Consider the following 24,633-nt stretch of genomic DNA (forward strand, 5'->3'; position numbering starts at 1 on the left):
GAACATTTGTGTGTGTGTTTGAGTATGTTAGAGTGTGTGTAAGTGCAAGTGAGTACATGTGGGCGCGCAAGTGAATGTGAGCATATGTGTGAATGTGGGCATGTATGTGAATGTGGGCATGTGTGTGAATGTGGGCATGTGTGCGAGTGAATGCGCATGCATGTGTGTGTAAGGTTATAATCAATTGTATCGAGCTAAGTATTTTGCTTCATTGACCTAAGAAGAACAAGAACTAATGTTGGCCTAGGTGGGATTTGAACTCAGAAAGGAAAGAAATCCAACTGAATGCAACAGTGTGTGTGTGTTCGTGTGTGCATGTATGCAAACACACACACGTGCATGTCTCTTTGCCACTTACTCCATATGGAGAGTTAAGATATATACGAGATATAAATAAACGACACAGGATCATGAAATATAAGAGACACACACACCTACATACACAGACGCCAGGTGTCCTGAATGAACATGCCACCAATCACACTTCAATATATTTAAATGCAGTCTATGATGTGAGGGAGAGAGAGAAAGAAATAGAGAAAGAGTGTGTGTGTGTGTGTGTGTGTGTGTGTGTGATATAGTACTGATGGCTGAGCAAATTGGGTAGGAAACAATCAGCCAAGATGTGTATATAGGTCGGCAGAATACATTCTTATCAAATAGATAGGTCCAGTCCATGTAGCTGATAATAGGGGTGGGGGAGGTGTAAGGTAGAAACAAGCAAACTACAGTAAGACTCAGTGACTGATCTAGATATTGCATATTAATGAAAATGAAAGTAGTGGTTAGTTAAAAAAATGATCAAGGGAACCCCGGCGTTGCCACAAGCTTGTGATGTCAATCTACCAACTAAAGGACAGAGGTGCTTTTCATGCTTGATTGAGTACGAAGGCTCATAAGCAGGAGTAATTAGTTTTATAACTAGATGCCCCACCTACAAATAATTCTTCAACTGTGTCCAATAAGCAGCGACACCCATATTTTTGTTGAAGCAATCCAGCAGGAGCTATAGTCACACTATTTTAAACTTGACTTTAACCAAGAGACAAAAAAAAAGGAGGGAAAGAAAAACACTGGGCTTTGGTTCACACATTTGCAAAGTTAAAACTATCAGGTGAGGTGTGGGGGGGTGGATGCATGTGCCACATTCTTAAGTGGGTTTGGGCCAACAAACTTATGACTGAAGATTTCACTAAACAACTACTGGTCAGTGTCTTGGGTGCTCTGTGGGTATACTGCAGCAATCCTGAAGGTACACTGCAGTTATCCTATGAGCATACTAGTTATGCAGTGGGTACATTGTGGTTAACTAATGCATACAATGTGGTTATCTCATGGGCACACTGCAGTTAAGCTGCGGGGCACATTGCAGTTGTCCCGTGGACACGTTGCAGTTGTCCCGTGGGCACGTTGCAGTTGTCCCGTGGGCACGTTGCAGTTGTCCCGTGGGCATGTCCCATTGCCCTGCGGGCTCACTGCAGTTGCCCTGCAGGCATGCTTATCCGCAGGCACACTGCAGTTGTCCTGCCGGCACACTTCGGTTATCCCATGGGGACACGCCGGTTACCCTGAGGGCACATGCCGGTTATAGACCCTGGAACGCTCTGGTTATCCCATGGGCACACTCCGGTTGACCCATGGACACACTCCGGTTGACCCATGGGCACTCCAGTTATCCTGTGGGCACACTGCAGTTATCCTATGGACACACTACAGACATCCCATAGATATGTAGTTCTGTGAGTGTACTGTAAAGAAAAAATATCTCAAGATTTAAAATTTAAATGGTAAATACAGTCAATGATAACTAAAAAAGATATCACCATATAGTTTACAATCAGTTAGCCTACCATTAAACATTCTGCAATTAGCCTACTGCTACATGGTTTGTAGTAAGTTAACCCAATACCAAATACTTAACAGTAAACCTTGTTAAAGTCTCCATCAGTTTGCCCATACACAGGGTTAACTATATTTCTGTAGATGGGAAGTTACTGGATGTAGTTCTGGGAAAGCTTTCTTTTGTGGAAGACCAGCAGTTTGCCAATGTAGCAAGAGACCCAGTTGTCCTTGCCACCAAAATTGTCCAAAAGAAACAAAGATTGATATATTTCATTATCGCAGAGAAACTCAATATAAAGGGCCTGAACAAACATCACAAGGTATTCCACCAATTAGGCACGCTCTAAAAGGACAAGGGGCTAGGTTGATCCTGGTAACCCATCCCAGGATTGAATAGTTTACCGTCAATCAACCTTCACTATTGACATATGTGGCCTTGTGTCAATCCAACAAACCACCACCACCACCACAATCACCACTACTACTACTACTAGTACCACTACTACTCTCAAAACATAATATTATCAATAGTGGTGAGTTGTTTTGACTTCATCAGTCCATAACATTCAGTCAGATAAACTACAAACATCAATACACACACACACTTTCTAAACATGTCTATCAATACATCACCACCACCACCATCATCATCATCATCACAAAAGTCAACATGGCTTCACCACTATCACAACAATCATCTAAACAACCATCACCACCACCAGCACCAACACCACGGGGCAACTGTGTTATTAGAACTAAAGCTGTGTTATTGTATTATTATGTAAATTTGGACTGATGCCATATAAGGACATGGCAATATAGTAGTGGAAACAGTGGTGGTGGTGAGAGAGATGGTGATGGTAAAATAATTGGTGGCTGTTCTTATAGCCCAAGGTCAGTATAGACACTGTAGTATCATTATGGCAGGAAACCGAATGAAGTGGTGCAATCCACAGATCCATCATCTTAATTCCAGCCCTTATTAAGGACCATATTGGACTCTCCAACACGGAGTAATGGTATAAGTTACAGCTCTCTCTACCATTGTCCAAGCTCTTCCATCAGGCCTAAAAATTCTTGTAACATTGACCGCAGTGTAGGCTGGCAAGGTAGACTTAGCGGGTGACAGTTGCTCTTTCTCTGCACTTGTTGTTGTTGATGTTGTATGTCCCAGTACAACAGCCTCAATGTTCTGAACCAGTAAAGCTATTGATACTGCAGCTGTGTGTGTGTGTGTGTGTGTGTGTGTGTGATTTATGACTGAGCTGAGTTAGAGGTTGTTTTGAGAATGATGTAATGTTCTTGGGGTGCTGTATGTTTATGTCTGGATCTTTAGAGATGGGTTTTGGCGTTTAGTGACTTGACGGAATTTGCAGGAGAAAGCTTACTCTGGCAACATATTGTGCCTCTTGTATGTCAAGGAGGTCGTCCATATTAAGTATTTTCAGATGTGACAGATGTATAGGAGTGTATAGGAGTGTATAACAGTAGAACCTCTGGAATTAGGACAGATGTGGTTGATGTAAAAGTAGTTAAGAATGGGAGTACGTATTGCCTGAAAGTCCCAGAATTGCTTTAACTTATTAGATGTAATTGGTAACTTCTGTTAGGTTGGCAGCTAGTTCGTGCTAGAGACAGTTGTATATAGTTGTACATCTGTCCTAATTCCAGAGGTTCTACTGTTATACACTCCTATACACTCCTATACATCTGTCACATCTGAAAATACTTAATATGGACGACCTCCTTGACATACAAGAGGCACAATATGTTGCCAGAGTAAGCTTTCTCCTGCAAATTCCGTCAAGTCACTAATGAGAAAAAGGGTGAAAGACATTTAGGGAGATGGCACCTTTGTTGGTCAAGACAAATTTGTATTTCTCCAGGCAAACTATATAATACATGTGTACAAAATGTAGTGTCACATGGGAAAAAGGACATCATGGTGCTGCATGTACAAAGGGACATGGTTCCATATGTGCAAAAGCAGCGTTATGCCACATGTGAAAAGGAGCTTGGTGCTACATGTTAAGACATGATTATTTATTGAATGTGCAATATGTGGAGAGAAATAAGGGCTATTGAGTGGATAAAGCCTATTTTGAACACATCCTTTAAAGCTGGATACAAACTGTATAAGGGGGTTAGGGTAATCTTGCATGATCATAAAATTTACATGATTATATCCCACATTACAACTTGGAATATTTGAAACCCCATTCAGCCACCCATCATCATTATCATCAGCATCATTGTGTTTATGTACAAGGTTTACTAGGACTATTACTCTGGAAGTGTTGGGAAGGGAGAAAACCTCATCCATTTAATGTAAGGAAACTGTACAGACAAAATAATGGTATTTCACAAACCAACCATGGCTTTAGGGGACGCACAGACACAAGAATAGAAGGAAGGAGAAACAGACTGATAGCAAGCGTGTAATTCCTCCCAGACAGTTGACGCCTCTTCCTTGCAATGTCTTCAGACTTTCACTCAACTAAAAACAACATCCAAAGTCTGCCTTCTTCGCCATCCAACTTGTAACTGTCTAATATGAAGACCTGTAAAGAATTGCCAGGAATGGGTCAGAGAAATCAATTATTTGGTACTGCTTATAATAATGGATGCTGTCTTTGGCACATGGCCAGAAATGTGGTGTACGGGTAGAGTTACAAGAAGAAATGACCTTAGTATGTGACTATGGTGAAAAATTAAGACTTAACGAGAAAGCACTGATAATATAATAATAACAATAGTAAAGATAATAATAATAATAATATTCCTTTCTACTAAAGGCCTGAAATTTGGGGAGAGGGGACTAGACAATTACTTCGACCCCAGTGTTTCACTGATAATCTATCGACTCTGAAAGATGCCAGGTGACGCCGACCTTGGCAGAATTTAAACACAGAACATGAAGACATACCGCTAAGCATTTTGCTTGGTGTGCTTATGATTCTGCCAGTTCACCACCACCATAATAATAATAATAATAATCCTTTCTACTATAGACACAAAGCCTGAAGTTTTGTTGGGAGATGGGATAATCAATTACATCGACCCTAGTACTCAGGCGGTACTTATTTCATTGATCCCTGAAAGGATGAGAGGTGAAGTTGACCCCAGTGGAATTTGACCCCAGTGGAATTTGAACTCAGATCGTAAAGACGGACTATATGTTGCCAAGCATTTTGTTTAGTGTTGTAACGATTTTGCCAGCTTGCTGCCTTAATAATAATAATAATAATAATAATAATAATCCTTTCTAGTATAGGAACAAGGCCTGAAAATTTGAGGGCAGTTGTATAGACAATTATAACCAACCCCAGTACTTGACTGGTACCTATTTTATCAACCCTGAAAGAATGAAAAGCAAAGTCAATCCCAGTGGAATTTGAACTCGGAATGTAAAGGTGGAAGAAATGCTGAAAAATATTTTGGCCAGCATGCTATGTCACAAAAGAGATAGAGGAGGAGGTACTATACAGAAGGGCAACAAAAAAAAAAAAAAATGTACACAGAAATCCCAGGATGTGAAAGTGTATACATTATACAAAATATGAAATCCCAAGAGCAGACCTGTCACCTAAATAATGAAATCTCCCTCAATTAAATTTTAATTAGAAGTACACACTAGATAATATAGCCCTATATAGCCTGAAAAAGACAGGATGGTCATGTTGGGAATGTCTTTGATCAGAAGTCTGCTTAACCAAGGTTGACCTGGGACTGAAAAAAAAAAGACAAGGTCAAAAGAGGGAAGAGCAATGGAGATAATAAGGGTTTTGATGAGAATCGACAAGCTGGTCTGTTTTAGAAGGTTTTAGCTTCTAAAACAGATCAGAAATAAAGATAATCCTAACAAAAGCAAGTGCTCCGTCCCGGCTGTATTCCTTGGCCCACAAGCTGAGAGCAGAACCATCAACTCAGAGCATACTTGCTGCTCACCTACTTTTCTGCAAACTCATTGAAGGATGGTGAAGAGTAGAACTTGAACAATTCAATGAGAGCTTGACCAAACGAGGAAGTGTCTGACTTCATTCCCGTCATTCACATCCAATTACACAAATTGCTACATCATAGCCACAAGTCTGAGGACAAAAAAAAAATGCCTACACCTACCAGCCAAAGAAAAACAATGGGTGCAAACTAAGCCAATTGTCAGATCTGTTCTACATAGAGCAACACAAGGTAACAATAGACACCAAGTGAGAAATGGTTTCATAGCTATGCACGTATCTCAAACAGGCTCAGCTGAGGGCACATCTTTGCCAGTAGAGTTTAGCTTGAACTGCAGCACTGCCAGATCAAGTTATGCCAGAGATTTCTGGAAATTATTCTTAGTCTTCAAGCTAAAAGCCCCCACCAAAACAGACCAGCTTGTCGATTCTCATCAAAACCCACATTTTCTCCACTACTCTTTCTCACTAACAGTAGGCCCTCTTTTGACTTTATAATGGTTTTTCAGTTCCTGTTCAATCCTGATTGAACAGACTTATGATCAAAGACATACCATACATGACCATCTCGTCTTTTTTTTTTTAGGGTTATGCAGGACTGCATTATCTAATGAGTCCTTATAATTAAGACAACAGAATGCTATTGAAGGAGATTTGGTTGCTATTTTTAGCAGGTCAGACAACCACATAAGGGTATTTCTTGGACCAGATATACCGGTGTCTCACAAAACATAAGAAAAATTGTATGAGTACAGAAGGTTTATAAAAACAGGTATTTCAAAACAATTACAACCAACCCATCTAGAAAATGTGTAGAGAGCATTTTGCAACTGTCAAATGATATGTGGGTGTGTCTTTCATAATGTAACTTTTAACCAGATAGGTTTCTTGCATAGACACAAAGCTAGAAATTTGGGAAGCAGGAATAGTTGAGTAGGTAAAGTTCACATCATCATCTTTTAACATCCACTTTTCCATAATTCATATGTGCTAATCAGTCAAATCGTCCAACGGACGTATGATGATTGATATAAATATATATGTGAGAGAGAGAGAGAGAGAGAGAGAGAGAGAGAGAGAGAGAGAGAGAGAGAGAGAGAGAGAGAGAGAGAGAGAGAGAGAGAGAGAGAGAGAGAGAGAGAGAGACAGTGCACCTATGTACGCTGTGAAATATATCGAGTGATTAAGAACACTGACTTCTGAAATGTATTCTCTTTTTTGGTCTTATATGATGATGATGATTCCTGATGCTTGATTAGAGCGCTAATTAGTTGAGCTGTATAAGGAGATAATTATCCTATTTTTTCTTCATTATACAGTGTCCATCTCCCAAATCCACTCACAAAATTTTGAGCAACCCAGGACTAGAGTAGAAGACATTTGTCAAAGGTGCCATGCAGTGGAACTGAACCTGAAACACCATGTGGTTGGGAACACACTTCTTACCACACAGCCATGCCTGCACCATTGTTAGATTTGAACTCAAATTAGTAAAAAAAAACCCCAGAAAACTGACAGTTCTATGGTATCCATAGATTTTGTGGACACATTGGAAATAAATTGGCATAACTACAGATTGATGCCTCGCCAATGACTGTTTCCTTATACCTTATATGGTATGCATAGTTTTTTAATGACATTTTGAAGAAATGTTTCCGAGGGTGTATATTACATAATCTTTTACCGTTTGTTTCAGTCATTGGACTGTGGCCACGCTGGGGCAGTGCCTCAAAGGGTTTTTAATGAAACAAATCAACCCCAGTACTCACAGTACTTATTTTTAAGTTTGGTGCTTATGCTACTGGTATCTTTTGCCAAACTGATGTGAACAAACCAACACTGGTTGTCAGGTGGTAGCAGAAAATACACACACATATGCTGACCAAGTCCACTCTCAAGGCTCTAGTCAGCCTAGGGCTATAGTGGAAGATGCTTGCCCAAAGTGCCATGCAGTGGGACTGAGCCGAAGGGCCACATGGTTTTTATAAGCAAGCTTCTTAACCACACAGCTGTGCTTGCACTGATATTTCAAACACAGAAATCTGGAAAAACGAAAAATGCTGAAGTTGCAGAAGTTGGTGAGTGACAACAAAATGAGGGCAGAAGGAGCGAAGAACAATCTGAGACGCATTGGAAAGAGCTTTTATTTTTGTAAATCTTATCAACACAACCATAATATATACAGAGATGTACTTGCATAGCAAGTGACCTGATCTGAGATCGTATATACATACGCTCAAGAAATATAGCTCAGCTAAGTCTCACCAGTTGAAGCATTTCAAATTTTCAGACTTTTTCAAATTTTCCACACGGATGTAATTTTGCACGTTGATAATGCAAAAAAAAAAATCTTTTTTTAATATTTTTTTTTCCTAGACAATACTAATAAAAGCTTTAAAGTTATGTATTTACCAATTAGACCCCCTCCATTGCTGATTGACCAAAATTACATAATTTTCAAATGCATGTAACTTTTTAAATATTCATTTATAGTAACAAAAACAACATTTTTTTTTTAAATGAATGAATGCAATTTTTGTTATCAGCAAGCAAAACTGAATCAGTGTATGAAATTTAAAAAAAAATCTAGTGAAGATTTAAATTATTACAAGTGGTTGGAATAATTTTTAAATGATCCCAAAATAGGCATTTTTTGTTAGATAGTCATAAGGACACAAATTCAAGGGGGCACCAACGTATAGTTTACCTATCCAACCCACCTTTGTTTGATAGCTGAGCTAAACTTAACATATTACTTGGTTCACAAACCAGAAACCTCATGTGAAGAAGAATAACAAAAGGTTACTATAACCTAACTCGAGCAGAACCACAGTCGAGTGGTTGTTTTCTTCAGAACTGGACTAATTGATGATAACGATTGACAAACATTTAGTCAAGCTGTCGGTAAAATAGATTTTATCTGATCACTAATTATCGTCAGAGCTGAATTAATATTTAATGTTTTAATTAAATTTGCATTTCTGTCATAAAAACGAAAAGCAAAAAGACTATTCGATGACAACAATTTTAACAAATAAACGAGCATCTCAAGAAACAGTTTGAAATGTAAGTTGTGCTCTGGGTTCAAATGAGTGTATATATTTTTTTTTAGGTCACTACATGTAGACGTAGGATCTAAAAGGTTTTTCAACCGTGACCATCCAGTCTTTAGGGTTTTAGGACTACATAATGTGGTTACTTTTACATTTTTTTTTTTAAACTGGCGTAATTTGAAGGGCAACTGGCTGCCATTTCTAGTTGTTTTTGTAGATTATTGACACACACACACACCTTACAAAAAAAGGGGAGAGAGGTGTTTATACAGAGTAAACACGTATTTTAACTGTGGAAATTAAGAAAAAAAATTTACGGAGCAAATATGGATTTTAACCATGGAAATTAAGAAACCGGTTTACAGAATAAATATGTATTTCAAGTGTGGAAATTAAGAAATCCAATTTACAGAGCAAACTTGTATTTTATCTAAGGAAAAAATAAAAATTCCAATTTATGGTGTAAACTCCTTTAACTGAGGAAATTAAGAGAACTAAAATTAATTTATGATACTGAAAGACCAAGACTAGGAATACCCACAAATTTATCGTCTATCTGAAAAAAAAAAAAAACCAGGTGTATATGTGGGGGGGGGATGAGTTTTACAAGGCAGGGGTTGATGAAACAAATAAACAAATTGATTCCTTGGCGCTGTATGTGTGGTAAGACCTCTCGTAGGTTCAATTCCCGACAAGTACTCTTATTCTTTTTTTTTTTAACATCCATCCTTGTATTGTACTCAACTAACGTTTAAAAAGCTATGTAATGTACCATTGGAGCATGGTTAGGTGATGTTTACTGATATAAAAGGAGAAAAAAATAGTTTTCTTTTTGCACACGTATACAAACGTACGTTATATAAGTATGTACATATGCGTACACACACCTCTTGGCAGATACTCGGTCCGCTAGATATAACAGCCAAATGTCATTCAAATCACCACCGCAGTTTTAAATAAATAAATAAATAAGAAAAAATACATATATTAGACAGTGAAGCTATTGGATATACAAAAATGACAGGGATGGCCATGGCCGGCATGTTTTTAGTCATATATCAGCTCGATTAGAACTGACCAAGGATTGAACAGAGAGAGAGAAAGAGAGAGAGATGAACTTACACCTTCTACATTCCTTATGAAGTAACATCCACTGCTGCCCTTCGAACTCAGTTCGGGATGAACCCCGCATTCGATGGCCGTTTCCGATTCCCGAACTAAATGGGAGAACTCCACGTCGTCCTTAAAAACATTATTAGTTGGTGGCCCTTCGGCGTGTCCTTCTATCGTTTCGTAATCCTCCATCGAGTTACCATTGTGTTTCTCACTCAGTATTTTCGTTTTGTCCCCCGACCCCGCAGCCATCCTGCTAATTTATAATCGCACTAATTATTATACTTAATTACAATTGCTTCTGCTTCTTTTTTTTTAATAATGCCTTGTTTGCGTTATAAATACACATATATACACGTATATATATATACATGTGTGGTTGTATATGTGCGTGTGAGTTTGCCCTTCTTTAAAGTATCTGCATATTATATACACGTTCACATATGTACGTATCTTTATGCATGTTTATCATTCAACGGTACACACGCATGTGAGTACATACCATGTGCTTATATTTATACACACGTACCATATATATATATATATTATATTAGTTACCGCTGTCGGTTTTGTATTATACGAACATCCATGTCTAGTTATTGCTTACAGAATCATATAACCTATAAAAGTGTGTGTGTGTATATGTATCTATTTTACCCTGGACACGTACATGTGGTATATATGCATATGTATTATATATGTATCTTATCTTCTGTCGTCTGTATAATCATATATGTATGTATAAATCCATGTCGTACAACAGATCAACTGAAAGTATAAGACACACACAACAAAGAGCAACAATACTTATTACCACTACCGACACTAAACAAGCTCTCACTCACTATTACAATAAATGTACGTATATGTGTGTGCGTAGTACAACAGATGGTTTTAACACCACAAACACACACACATTCATACATACACACACATATATATATATATATATATATATGCGTGCGTGTGTGTGTGTTTGTTTCCTTGACTATCCCAGTAAAAAATAAATATGAGAGACTGCCGGTTTGTGACGGTTTTATTGTGAAATAAAACTACGTAGTCAGTAAATTAGTAGTAGTAGTAGTAGTAGTAGTAGTAGTAGGTCACCACGTTAGTCCCATTGATAACCTACAGCCAAACCATCCCACCACCTTGTGCAGAGTGATCTCACAAAGAAGGAATTCATTTCGGACAAACGAAAAACCAATGGTGTGTGTATATATATATATATATATATATATATATATATATATATAACGTGTGTATATATAAATATATACCTCTCTCTCACACATGTGTGTACACACGAGTTCAATCCTCGGTGTCCGGCTACAAAACACACTATCATAGTATTGAGTACTTCTTCTCCCGTTCAACAGATACGCACGCGCGCGCACACGGTTACTTTTTTTAATATGCTCCAGCACGGTCTTTGCTGTGGTGGCTAAACGAAACCAAAAATACAAATGTGTGTATAATATACATAATTCAGAAGTGCATACATACATACATAACTCGTGAATATACATACATATACATATGTATATATACACACACATACACATGACACGAACATACATACAGAACGCATCAATATTAACGCACCTCTTCCTTTCACAGTTGAAAGAGATCGATAATGAAACGAGCACACCCACCCCCGTATATCGGAGTGCTGGGGGTAGCGAGGGATGAGATGATGGGGGAAAATGCGACTAAAACGGGTGGATCGACGAGTAGGCAGCGAGTCGTTTCTATAAATGTCCCTGATTGTAAAAAAAAGACTTAAGTGAACGCGGTGGAGTGGCACGGGTGACATGACACAGAGGTGGCAGAGGGCCGAGTCTGGGGTTTACAGGGGTGGTTGGAAGGAAGGGGTTGTGAATTTATCCTTTCTTTGTCGCTAATTTAGATACATACACACCGGTTGTTAAGAAGCGGTGGGACACACACACGACAGGCTTCTTTCCGTTTCCGTCTACCAAATCCACTCACAAGGCTTTTTTCGGCCCGAGGCTATACTAGAAGACACTTGCCCAAGGTACGACGCAGTAGGACTGAACCTGGAACCATGTGGTCGAGAAGCAAACTTCTTACCGTAGCCACACTAACAGTATAATGGCCTCACTGTGTTTATCCTTGTAATACGCTCTTTTCTTTGGTGGGGTGACAAACAGACATAAAGATACACAAAGATACATGCATACATACATACATACACACGTACATACATACATTATATATATTAAGACGCCCTGGGGCATTGTGTGCCGCGCAGGGGGACTGAACCCGGAACCATGTGGTTGGGAAGCAAGCTTCTTACTACACAGCCACGCCTGCACTCATACAGAATATTAAATCGAGTATAGATGATCCAAATGGGAGTATTATACCAGGTGGAGTACAGATGTGCGTATATAGTGTTGAACAAAGATATACATACAGAGTATACCACAAATCTCGTATTGCGTGCGAGCCTTTAGACACGACGGATAATTTTAACAAATGCTCGTGTGTGTGTGTGTGTGTGTTCGAAGAGGGGAGGGTCACTCCGTGGTTACTCAGAGTTTTGTTCGCTCGTTACGTACAGTCTTGTTTGTCACCAGCCGAATGGTTGTACGTAAAGCGAGGGAATATACAGTGGCCGGGAAAGAAAGCAATTCCGAACGAATGACTATATTACTAATTTCATGTACTCTTCTCTCGTATGTACATCACATCCAGAATGTATGTGAGTATACGCTTATGTTGGAGAGAGGGGGCTGGTTTAACGAGTATCATAAAAATGAAATGAATATTCAATATTTAAAAAGCACAGTTAAATATCTTTTTTTTTAATGTATATAATTACGGTATGAAACCAGTCGAAGTGTGTGTTACTCGGAGTATTAGATGATAATCCCTCCACACACACACACGCAATGCACCAGTGAAAGTTCGTACAGAACTGGATCACACACGCGGGCTTTCTGTACCAGATGTGGTCCAATCTACACGGAATTTCATTGGAGTTTTATCTGATATTCGAAGTAACATGTTTCGTCTGACTCCGTACAGTAACCATAGTGTGTATGCGTGTGATGTAGACGCAGAGACAGGAGAGGAGAGAGAAAGAAAAGTGAAACGGTGAAACTCTAGCAAACAGCTGACGTGGCCCCGTGCTCCTCTGTAGCAAAGCACAACGTTGAGCGACAGGAGATGGGAGATAACCTCATACAACACCGTCTCAATGTGTCACATCTACGGGTTTGAAGAAGTCGGGGTATGTGTGGTGATGGTGGTGGTGGTGGGAGTGGGGTTGGTTACGTTAACCCGAGTTTAACAATCCAGTGACTCAAGGGCCGAGAGTTTCGTGCGTTAGCACTTACCAAGCTAGTTACGATTCGAAGGGTTATAAATTCATATACCAACGTCGTAAGAAGCTTGCTCCCCAGCCACATGATTCTGGGTTCCAATCTCACTGCGTAGCACCTTGGGCAAGTGTTTTATACTATATAGACTGATGCTGATCAAAGCCTTGTAAGTGGATTTGGTAGAAACTACAAAAAGCCCGTCGTATGTGTGTGTGTGTGACTCACCACAGCTTGACAACCGGTATTGGTGTGTTTACGTTCCTGAAATCTAGCGGTTCGGCAAAAGAATCTAGTAGAATAAGTAGCGAGATAAATTCATTCCGCTAAAAATTCTTCAAGGCGGTGACCCATCATGGCCACAATCTAAACGACTGAAACAAGTAAAAGATAATGTCCACTTTTACCATCATTTCAAGTTGACAAAGAAACCTCCATATTGTTGCTCAACATGCTAGAAATAACAGCTACCTCTCACTAAAATATCACACTAATATCTTTAAAAATGATACGTTAGATAATGCAGTTGTGGATTCCCTGTAGACCAGCAAAAGACAGGATGGTCATGGTTGGAGTATCTTTGGTCATATATAACGTGCTTGATCAGAGTTGACCCGGGGTTTGATAACATTACCTTAAGCCAAGGATTAGGCCTTTGTGGTGACTTGACCTGTTAGATATAGCAACCTAATTGCCTTCAAATGTTGGCTTAAAATTTCTTTTTTAATGTTTATATTGGATAATGTAGCTTAAGAGTGCACAATGTCTAAAAGAAATCTCATACAATGAGGTCATGGTTGAATTGTCTTGGACCAAAAGCCTGGTTCTGGCAGATCAAAAAGAAACAGAGCCGGACTTTTAACATCTGATTCTTGGGCATCCCAAGAGAAGTTTGCTAAAGCACAATTTTAAACCAGACTTCTCATCCTACTGTTCCACCCCTATTTTACCAACAGTTCTGGTCATTAACTGCAGCAATTTCACCAATCCAGAACCATGACCTTGATAAAGTCTGCCTTTTAAGGGTCAAAGCAAGGAACAACATATCGGCTATTGTAGTCCCAGATATGCCAAGCCTGAAAACAGGATGGTCACAATTGTAGCACTTTCGCTCATATGTCTGCTGGACCAGAAATGAGCTGATGTTGAAAAAACAACAACAGGAAGAAAGGACAATAGATTGTGTGGTCCTAGATACACTCATGTCTAAATTAAGAAAATGGGATAGTGATAAATGAAACATTTATCATAGGGGGTGTGCCAGATCAGGTCTGACCTAGGGCTAAACAACAAACAGTATTCGTCTTTATTAACTGAAATTTTCTCTCAGGTTCTAGAACAGTTTCTTCTTTTAGTTGGTTTCTTTTTGAAAGGCAAAGTCAACTTCGGCAGAATTTGACCTCAGAATGCCATTAAACATTTTTCCCAGCATGCTAACAATTCTGCCAACTCACCACCTTATAGTTTTCTTCTTGGGGAGCGGGGGGGGGGGGGGGGGGGGGTCAGATTTTTTTTGAAGGTGAGGAATCACAGTTATTACTAATTTATATCTGTAGCCCCTTATATTAGGAGAGGTGTTAGCGTGCTTATATCCACATAACTTGGCAGTTCGGCAAAAGAGACTGATAGAATAAGTATCAGGCTTTAAAAAAAAGAAGAGAAAAACAAGTCCTGGGGGGGGTGAAGTTGCTCAACTAAAATCCCTTATAGGCATTGTCCCAGCATGGCCACAGACAAATGACAAACAAGTTAAAGATAAAAAATTGAGGGGGATTTCCTGTAGATAATGCTACTTCAAGTCTGTTTTTTTCTTTTTTGTTTGTTTCAAGTATATGAGTAAGATATATGTTGTACTTAAGAAGGTGGTGAGTACAGACAGAACACACTGCACCTACAATGAAACTGTACTCTGTTCCTCTCACCTTAGTCTGCCTGTCAACCACACCTCAGGAAATAAAAGTTTCAAACAGTTGTTCTGGAGGTTACTTCATGATTAGGAATTTAAATCTTTAGCATTTAAACCAGCCAAAATATTTGACCTGTTTTCTGTTAAAACCAGCCAGATCAGGCCTCTTTCACCTACCCTACAATGTCATTCTAAAAATGTACAGCCATATCATCGAAGTCTCAAAGCTATGGAGATAATACATGATTAATTCAAAACAATGTGGATAAATAAGCGTTACATTTGACAGAGTAATCTGAATGTTTAAAGAGTTGAAGATGACTGCTGTAGTTCCTGTTTTTAATAGCAGGGAGGGACTATAGCCAGTGTGGTTCATCTTACAACAATAGCAACAACAACACCCAGTGTATAAAGATCAGAAAGTTCTAAAGAAGGTTAAGCCATAAGTTGAAGTAAGCTAATTACTTTATATTTTGTTGCTATGAAGAGAGAGAGAGAGAGAGAGAGAAAGAGAGAGAGAGAAAGAGAGAGAGAGAGAAAGAAAGAGAGAAAGAGAGAGAGAGAGAGAGAGAGAGAAAGAGAGAGAAAGAGAGAAAGAGAGAGAAAGAGATAGAGCAGCATTGGCTGCTTGCTCGTGGATCAGGAGTTCAAATCCACTGCAGTTTAGTTGAATTTCCCTGCCCAGGGCACTTCATCTGACATTGCTCATGTTCAATGAGAGGTCAAGGGAATCAGCATCAGAGACCCACCCAGACAGTATTTGAACCTTGAGGGTATCAGGTGGCATGATGACAGAGGAATGTTACCTGTTGTATACAAATGCTATCTCACCTGCTAAAGTACAACAGGTGTGACACAGGAAGAATGTGACCAGTTGTAGACGAAAACGCTCTCACCTGTTAAGGTACAGCAGGTATAATAACAGGAGAATGTTACTAGCAATAAACTGATACTGTCACACATCTGGATCCTATAAACAGAGCTAAACTAAGCACCACTTCTCAATGGCCCTTAAAAGGAAGAACATATACACATTCATCATTTTAATGTCCACTTTTCCACGTTTGCATGGGTTAGTAGAGTTTATTGAGGTACATGTTCTACGACTGGATGCTTTCCCTGTCACCAATCCTTACCTGCTTCCAAGCAAGGTATTATTTCCCAATGGCTTGACATGGCTTTGCAGAATTTTGGAAATAAATGACATTCATTTACAATAATCTGGGGTCAAACACACACACACACACACACACACACACACACACACACACATTCTGACATACATGTCAATGTAATACCTAGTATAAACATTCAAACATTGTCACTGTTTTTCCAAGTCCTGCTGCTTTTCACATGAAATTCTTGGTCCTCCAAAGTTGTTTTGGTGTAGAGGTAGTAAATTTTCACCAGAAAAATTTGACACATGCCACAAAATATGGTAGAGGGCTTCTTTTCAGTTTCCTATTTCTTTATTGCCCACAAGGGGCTAAACATAGAGGGGATAAACTAGGACAGACAAAGAGATTAAGTTGATTACATTGACTCCAGTGCATAACTGGTACTTATTTAATTAACCCTGAAAGGATGAAAGGCTAAGTCGACCTCAGTGGAATTTGAACTCAGAATGTAGCAGCAGACGAAATACCACTAAGCATTTCGCCTGGCGTGCTAACGTTTCTGCCAGTTTGCAGCCGTTTCTTTCAGTTTCCAACTACCATATGCATTCACAAGGCTTTGGTGGGATTTGAGCTATAGTAGAAGACACTTGCGCAAGGTGCCACACATTGGGACTGAACTCCAAACCATCTGGTTAGGAAGCAAATTTCATGGAAAGCAAACTGTATGTGTGTGTGTTACTCCATGATATCAACAACAAACTAATGAGGCATTTATAAAGGTGAGGTAGTGTGTTCATACTGTACTGAATAGAATCCAGGTGTAACATAGGACTGTGCTGTAAATAGAATCTCGTTAGTTAATTAATTGCCAGAGAGTGATAATCGAGTAGTTAAAATACTTGCAGCCACCCTAAATAACCAGGATAGCTGCGTGGGTGGGCATAGTGATTGTTAAAGAGTGGTGGTGGTGGTGGTGGTGGGGGGGGGGGGCATTTATTTTTTTAATTCTGTTTTGCTTGAATGGGAGTGGGGTCAGGGGTGAGCCAATGTTTACATCTGAATGACTCCCACTGAACCATGAAGAGAAACCAGAAGAACCTGTTCTGAAAGTAGAGTCTAAACCAAATAGAGTTATTTGCTTGGCCCAGGAGAACACTACAATAACTAGACAGCACTGGCTTTGAACACGGGTTAATAAGCTGAAACATTGTAAGTCTAACAAACAAACTCATCTCAGACATATACACCTGTCTTCAAAGGGGGCAGATTTGGGGCAGTTCTAAATGGTTAAAGACATGTGACCTCCTCATTCCTACCATGAGCACACAAAATAATCAAATCATAATGACAAAGCTAAGATATAAGAGGTCTTATGTTTGCTCCCCACCCACTCCCTTGCTGACATTGTTACAAAGAGGTGCTTTTTTTTCCCCCTTTGTCATGATTCTATTAAATTAATTTATTTTCTTTTTTAACTTAAACATAAAAGAAAAATTATCAAAGTGAATGACATGCTTTTTGTGTTGTATGATGGCAAATAAATATCACTTTGTGTGTGTTGTAACCAGTTAGAGACAATGTACATGCAGCAACCTACATATACACACACATACAAAACGCATGAAACACACATATACACAACAGATTAAATACACACACGCAACAGACTAAACACACACACACAACAGACTAAACACACGACAGACTACACACACACAGAGCCTACAATACAAGCATAAACACAAAATCACTCACAGATACATGCATGAGTACAAGACTTATGAGCCACATTCATTGGAATTTTAAAATTCTTCTGGGATTTCCTTTCATTTTAGTTAAGTCTTGTAGACTATGAACCCTCCACCACTACCTTAATTTTTTAGACGGCAGAATATGAAAACATTCCAAATAAATGCGCGTGCGTGCGTGCGTGCGTGCGTGCGTGCGTGCGTGCGTGCGTGCGTGCGTGCGTGCGTGCGTGCGTGCGTGTGTGTGTGTGTTATCATTTAACCTCTGTTTTCCATGCTAGCATTGGTTGGTTTCACAGGAGCTGGCTAGGCAGAAGACTGCACCAGGCATCCCCGTCTGTTTTGGCAGGGTTTTTTACAGCTGGATGTCCTTCCTAACACTCGTCCACTCTGAGTGAGAGAGAGTGAGAGTGTGAGTGAGTGAGAGAGTGTAAGTGGAGGGAGAGAGAGTGTGAGTGAAAGAGAGAGAGTGAGAAAGTCTGAGAAAGTGAGAGAGAGAGAGTGAGTGTGAGAGTGTGTAAGAGAGTCTGAGAGAGAAAATGAGTGAGAGAGAGTGAGTGATAGAGTAAGTGAGTGAGAGAGAGAAAGTGAGAGAGAGAGAAAGTGAGTGAGTGAGAGAGAGAGTATTGATCCTCTGACCGCTATTGATATAGGAGAGATTAAGTGACCAGGTTAATAGACAGTACATGAGGTGTTTAATTTCGGAGTAAATACATCCAGCTGGTATATGACCGCAGGTAAGTTTCTTAAACAGCATTCGATTGGTTAGAGAGACCAAGCATATTCAAGAAGATATCGAACCCTGGAGATTAAAACAAGAGATGATTACTCCAACATTGTTATTCCCACCTCCAATCACCGTACTGCGAACCAGTGACGGACCGCGGATCATTATGCATCGGGTTGCACAGAAAGAACGAATTTTTTTTTTTCTATTTTATTAACTATCGCCGTCTACGAGATGTGTTTTTTTTAAAAAAATCATCACTCCTGTCTGTGCTTCTTTCCCCGCAATTATCAAAATCGCATTTTTCTTTTTTCATGCACTGATAAATTAAGCCCACTAGTTAATTGCAAGAATAAAGAGAGCATTAAAATGTATTGGTGTGTGTTACAATATGACAAAAAAAGTGCTTTAATATAGAATGTAATAACTACATTTGCATTATATTATGGAAAAACTAAGTTATATATTATGTACTTTGTGTTTTTATGTGATTAATCCACCGGTCCGTGGAAAAATTGTCATGCATGAAATCGTTTGGTGGTGAGAAAAAGGTAGGAATACGCTGGTTTGTAATATTTGCCAGTGCGATGTTTTACTGAATTGAAATAGACAAAAGAACCTCGGGCGTCCTTAAGGGAGATAACTCTTAAGACAAGAATACAGAGTTACGTCCCGTAGTTGAACCATTTGTTTACAATTACAACAAATTGACACTTTAAACAGTTTCAACGTTTAATACGAGAGCTATATGATATCACACCACAGGAGTAGCTAAACAGTACAGCTGTTTAGTGTAACTGTTTAATTCTAGGTCAACTCTGACAGAGCAGAAGTATATATCAAAGACATTCTGGACAAAACCCGTTCGTTTTTTTTTCTGTCACTTTTTAATGGAACCACCACCACCACCACCTGGGTTCTCATTCCTAAGGTATTTTTCCACGTTATTATTATTATTCAGGTCACTGCCTGGAATCGAACTCGGAATCTTGGGGTTAGTAGCCTGCGCTCTTAACCACTACGGACATATGGCGTATTGGTTAAGTGCACAGGCTACTAACCCCAAGATTCCGAGTTTGATTCCAGGCAGTGACTTGAATAATAATAATAATAATAATAATAATAATAATAATAATAATAATAATAACAACAACAACAACAACATCGAAAAATACCTTAGGAATGAGAACCCAGGTTCGAAATTTCCCCAAGACATCTGATGAAGGCTGGAAGGTATATCAACCGAAATGTATTAACAAACAAGATGAGGACAAATATCCGTCAAATGTACATAATGAAGTATCTATTTTATTGTGTTAGAAACTATTTTTTACAAAGTAGACACTCGCAATCACAGGCTATTCATGCAGACTACAAAACATACACACAAACACATACGCGCGTCCGCGCGCGCACACACAGAGTCTAGAAGGTCCAACATTCTGAAGAAGCATGTTTCTTATCTCCACTGTTTTAATCTATATACTTTTATCCCTTCCCCACTCTCTCTCTCTCTCTCTCTCTCTCTCTCTCTCTCTCTCTCACATACACGCAAGAGTTGGTCCAACAGTCTAAAGAATCAATTTTCTTTTTATCGTCCCGTTTCAATCTACATTTCTCTCTCTCTCTCTGCTCCTCCCCCACAACATCTGTGCGTTTCCTTGAACTATTGTTTAAGGTTGGTTGTCGATCACTAATATATTTAGCTAAGCGTTCTTATGATCGACAACACGTAAAATACTGCCACCCCCAACATACACACACAATGGCAGGACATACACACGAATGCCAGATTCACATACAAATACACACAAAGACAAGACACACATGCAGGCACACTCACACACACACACACACACACACACACACAAAAGTGGGCACTGGCACTAAGGAACGTTTACTCAACGGCAAGCCTACACTTCACTCATACACAATTACACAGGAAGCCATTAAAAGAAAAACAAAAGCAAGTGCGCACGCGCTCACACACACACAAACGACAGCTGGCCAACGTAGGACCAAGTGACAAACATTGTATTTAAAACGTTCTTCAGGGTGGACGGGGAAATGGAGGAGGAGGAGGAAAGGCAGCAAATTTTATTTGGTGGTTTTAATAACAGTTCGTTCTCTTAAGTCATTAGAAGAAAACACCAAGGGCAATAGCAAGGAATGTTTCCAGAAACCGGGAGACTGGTAAGAGGAAATTATTCCCAAATTCTCAAACCAGAGACCTAGTCCTGGCCCAGATAATAACAACATAGTGAACTCTATGAAAGGCACCACATATGGGCCAGAGGTTAGTTCCAGTTACAGTATATCTATTGGTATACTACAAAGACTTGTTTTGTTTTTACCCTCTTAGGCGGGAAAGCAATATTCATGACTCTTTATAGTAAGGGTGCCTGACTACCTGACCACAAACCAGTACCAAGCCATGGATCATTTGGTTGTGGGCCACACAGAAAGAATAAATTTTTTAAAAATTATTTCTATTTTATTGACTATTGCAGTCTGCAGGCTTTTTTTTTTTTGCAGTATATGCAATATAGGCGCAGGAGTGGCTGTGTGTTAAGTAGCTTGCTTATCAATCACATGGTTCCGGGTTCATTCCCACTGTGTGGCACCTTGGGCAAGTGTCTTCTACTATAGCCTCGGGCCAACCAAAGCCTTGTCAGTGGATTTGGAAGACGGAAAATATATGTATGTGTGTGTCTGTGTTTGTCCCTCCACCATCGCTTGACAACCGATGCCGGTGTGTTTACGCCCCCGTAACTTAGCGGTTCGGCAAAAAGAGACCGATAGAATAAGTACTAGGCTTACAAAGAATAAGTCCTGGGGTCGATAATCTCGACTAAAAGCAGTGCTCCAGCATGGCCGCAGTCAAATAACTGAAACAAGTAAAAAAGAGCAAAAGTGGCAGAGTAATTAAGGTGATATTCTGTTAGGGTAAGGGGGGTCATGATTTCAAATCCATACGCATGACAATAAATCCATGGGGCAGAAGACAAACCAAACAGTTCATGAGGAGTTCAAAATCTAGACACATTCCTCATACTGACACTAAAACACACATATGAAGGGAGAAGGTGGCTATTGCTAATTGGATCAACCTCAGTATATAACTGGTACTTGGATTTATTTAAATGAATACCATAACCTACATGTTGGCACTCCGTCGCTTATGACGTCGAGGGTTCCAGTTGATCCGATCAATGGAACAGCCTGCTCGTGAAATTAACGTGCAAGTGGCTGAGCACTCTACAGACACGTGTACCCTTAATGTAGTTCTCGGGGATATTCAGCGTGACACAGTGTGACAAGGCTGACCCTTTGAAATACAGGCACAACAGAAACAGGAAGTAAGAGTGAGAGAAAGTTGTGGCGAAAGAGTACAGCAGGGTTCGCCACCATCCCCTGCCGGAGCCTCGTGGAGCTTTAGGTGTTTTCACTCAATAAACACAACGCCCAGTCTGGGAATCGAAACCGCGATCCTATGACCGCGATTCCGCTGCCCTAACCACTGGGCCATTGCGCCTCCACCACCAGAACCTACATAGGAAGGAAGGAAGGAGAAAATTAAGTTGACCTCAGCAAAAATGTGAACTGAAGAAGATAGGTAGCAGGAAATGTTAAACTATAAAAAACAGTATTTAGGGCAACAACCTCTGCAGTTTCTGGCAACTTGTTACTCATTGCTGTTTGTTTCGAAGGCAGAAAGAGTAATTGATTCAGAGCCACATATGTGTAGATATGTGTGTGTGTGTGTGTGTATGTATATATGTGTGTGCAAGCATGTGTAAATATGTATATGTGTGTGTATGCATGTGTATGTGTGTGTGCACATATGCATGTGTATGTGTGCGTGTGTATGTGCATATATGTGCGTATGCATGTGTGTATGTGCATATATGCATGTGTATGTGTGTGTGAACGTATGCATGTTTATGTATGTGCATATGCATGTATGTGTGTGTATGCATGAGTGCACGTATGTATGTATATGTGCATGTACAAATGTGTACATGATATATATATATATATATATATATATGAGAGAGAGAGAGAGAAAGAGAGAGTTTATCAGTGCAGAGCCACGGCAACAATTCAGGATCAATAAAAAAATATTTAGTTGTGGAAACTGATGAGAAAGAGGAGTGCTAAACGCAAACTGTGGCTGACCGTGTTTTGTTTATGGGTCACTGGGACATGTCTCACTGGATGAGAGAGAGAGAGAGAGAAAGAAGAGAGAGAAAGAAAGAAAGAGAAAGAAAGAAAGAGAGAGGGGGGGGGGGGGAGAGAGAGAAAGAGAGAGAGCAGTGGGGGGGACAGAGTGTAGTTGGCAGGAAGTATATTATTATGCTGCAATAATGAAACATTATGGTTCCAAGCTGCAGCAGTATGAGTCACAGGCAAGAGACAAACTGGACATGTCAACCAATCCTTAATAAAACTTTAACAACACAAGAGCCAACAACCTTATTTGACAGCAAAATTGAGGACTGGACAAGAATATAGGTAATGCATGTCTTATGGCCATGCGGTAAAGAGCTTGATTCCCAAATATTGGGTCATCCCATAAATAATGTGGTTTTTTTTTATACTTTTATTTTTCAAAATTAAGATAAACAAATCTGGTGGATGGGGCATCGTTTCCCATTCAAACTGCTCCATCCTTTGGAATGCCATCTTTGCTTTATTTGGCTGAGTATTATCCAGATGGAAGAACACCTCTCGTCTTGAAACCGAAGATGGTTGTTTTTCTTCAGGCGCTGACTTAAGCTGCTCACAGTAGATCTTCTTTGTTATCGTTTGGTTTAGGTTTAAAAGTTCAAAGTGGACTAAACTTTACATAACCCACCAAACAAATACCTTATGTGGGTGAAGACCTTCTTTAGCCTGAGGTGCCAGTGTTTCTCCTTTTCCTACCCACTGTCTTCTGCGCTTGACATTTTTATAGAGAACCCATTTCTCGTCACCAGTCTTTATTTGGTCTAAAAAAGGTTCATTCATGAGATGTGACAGTAAAGAAGAGTACACATTCACTCTGTGCACACGATTAGACTTGGAAAGTTTGTGAGGAATCCATCGACCCAATTTGCTAACTTTTCCAATGGCACACAGGTGTTGATGAATGGTTGAATGACCAAATCCAAGCTTCTCCGCAAGTTCCTCAACAGTTATGACGGGATTTTGTTCCACCAGGGTTTGCAGGATGTCCTCGTCGAGCTCTACAGATCCTCCAGGAGGAGGCTCGCCTTCTAGGCTGTAGTTTCCAGCTCAGAATTTCTGGAGCCTCAGTTGACACTAGCTTATGTTTGTCTGATTCCCATATACTGTATTAATGTTGCTCGCACTTTCCATTGCATTTTTGCCTTTATTGAACTCATAAAGCAAAATATGCTGAATATGCTCCTTTGTCACTTGCATTATAGCTTTGAAAAGAATAACTACCATTCAGCAGTACTGAACCTGGGCCCATGTCGTTGGGAAGCAAGCTTCTTACCACACAAGCATGAATGTTATTGCACACAACACTTCTATGGCTTAACCCTGAGTATATATATAGGCTATACAGAACTCTGAAAGAGACTGAGTTACAATTACAAAGTGACATGTATAAAAACTTAATTGCAAAGGTGGTGCTATGATGCTTGATGTAATAAACAAAGGAATTTTCATTAAAATTTTCTTGCTCAGTGATGACAATGATCATCTAAATAATTCTGGGTAAAAAAATGACAGGGGAGAAAAACTAGAAATTTTGATTAGATGTAGACAACAATGTGGGAGGAAGGGTGATGTTTAATAGTGACAAATGTG

The 24,633-nt window shown here is 39.6% G+C and overlaps 1 protein-coding gene across 5 annotated transcripts in view; it reads right to left on the reverse strand.

Moving 5' to 3' along the window:
* Positions 1–24,633, reverse strand: part of LOC106882174 (phosphatidylinositol 4-kinase type 2-beta) — a 120,260-nt gene that overhangs the window by 63,584 nt on the left and 32,043 nt on the right. The window contains exon 1 of one of the 5 annotated variants that reach the window (XM_014932761.3): positions 9,977–11,032. The exons of the other annotated variants lie outside the window; for them this stretch is intronic. Coding sequence (XP_014788247.1) covers positions 9,977–10,219 — 243 coding nt within the window. The 5' untranslated portion in view covers positions 10,220–11,032. Of the gene's footprint in view, positions 1–9,976; positions 11,033–24,633 lie in introns of those variants that run through there. 5 annotated transcript variants of the gene reach the window in all.

This window comes from Octopus bimaculoides, chromosome 18, assembly GCF_046866305.1.
Source record: "Octopus bimaculoides isolate indiv1 chromosome 18, ASM4686630v1, whole genome shotgun sequence".
Lineage (NCBI taxonomy): Eukaryota > Metazoa > Mollusca > Cephalopoda > Octopoda > Octopodidae > Octopus > Octopus bimaculoides.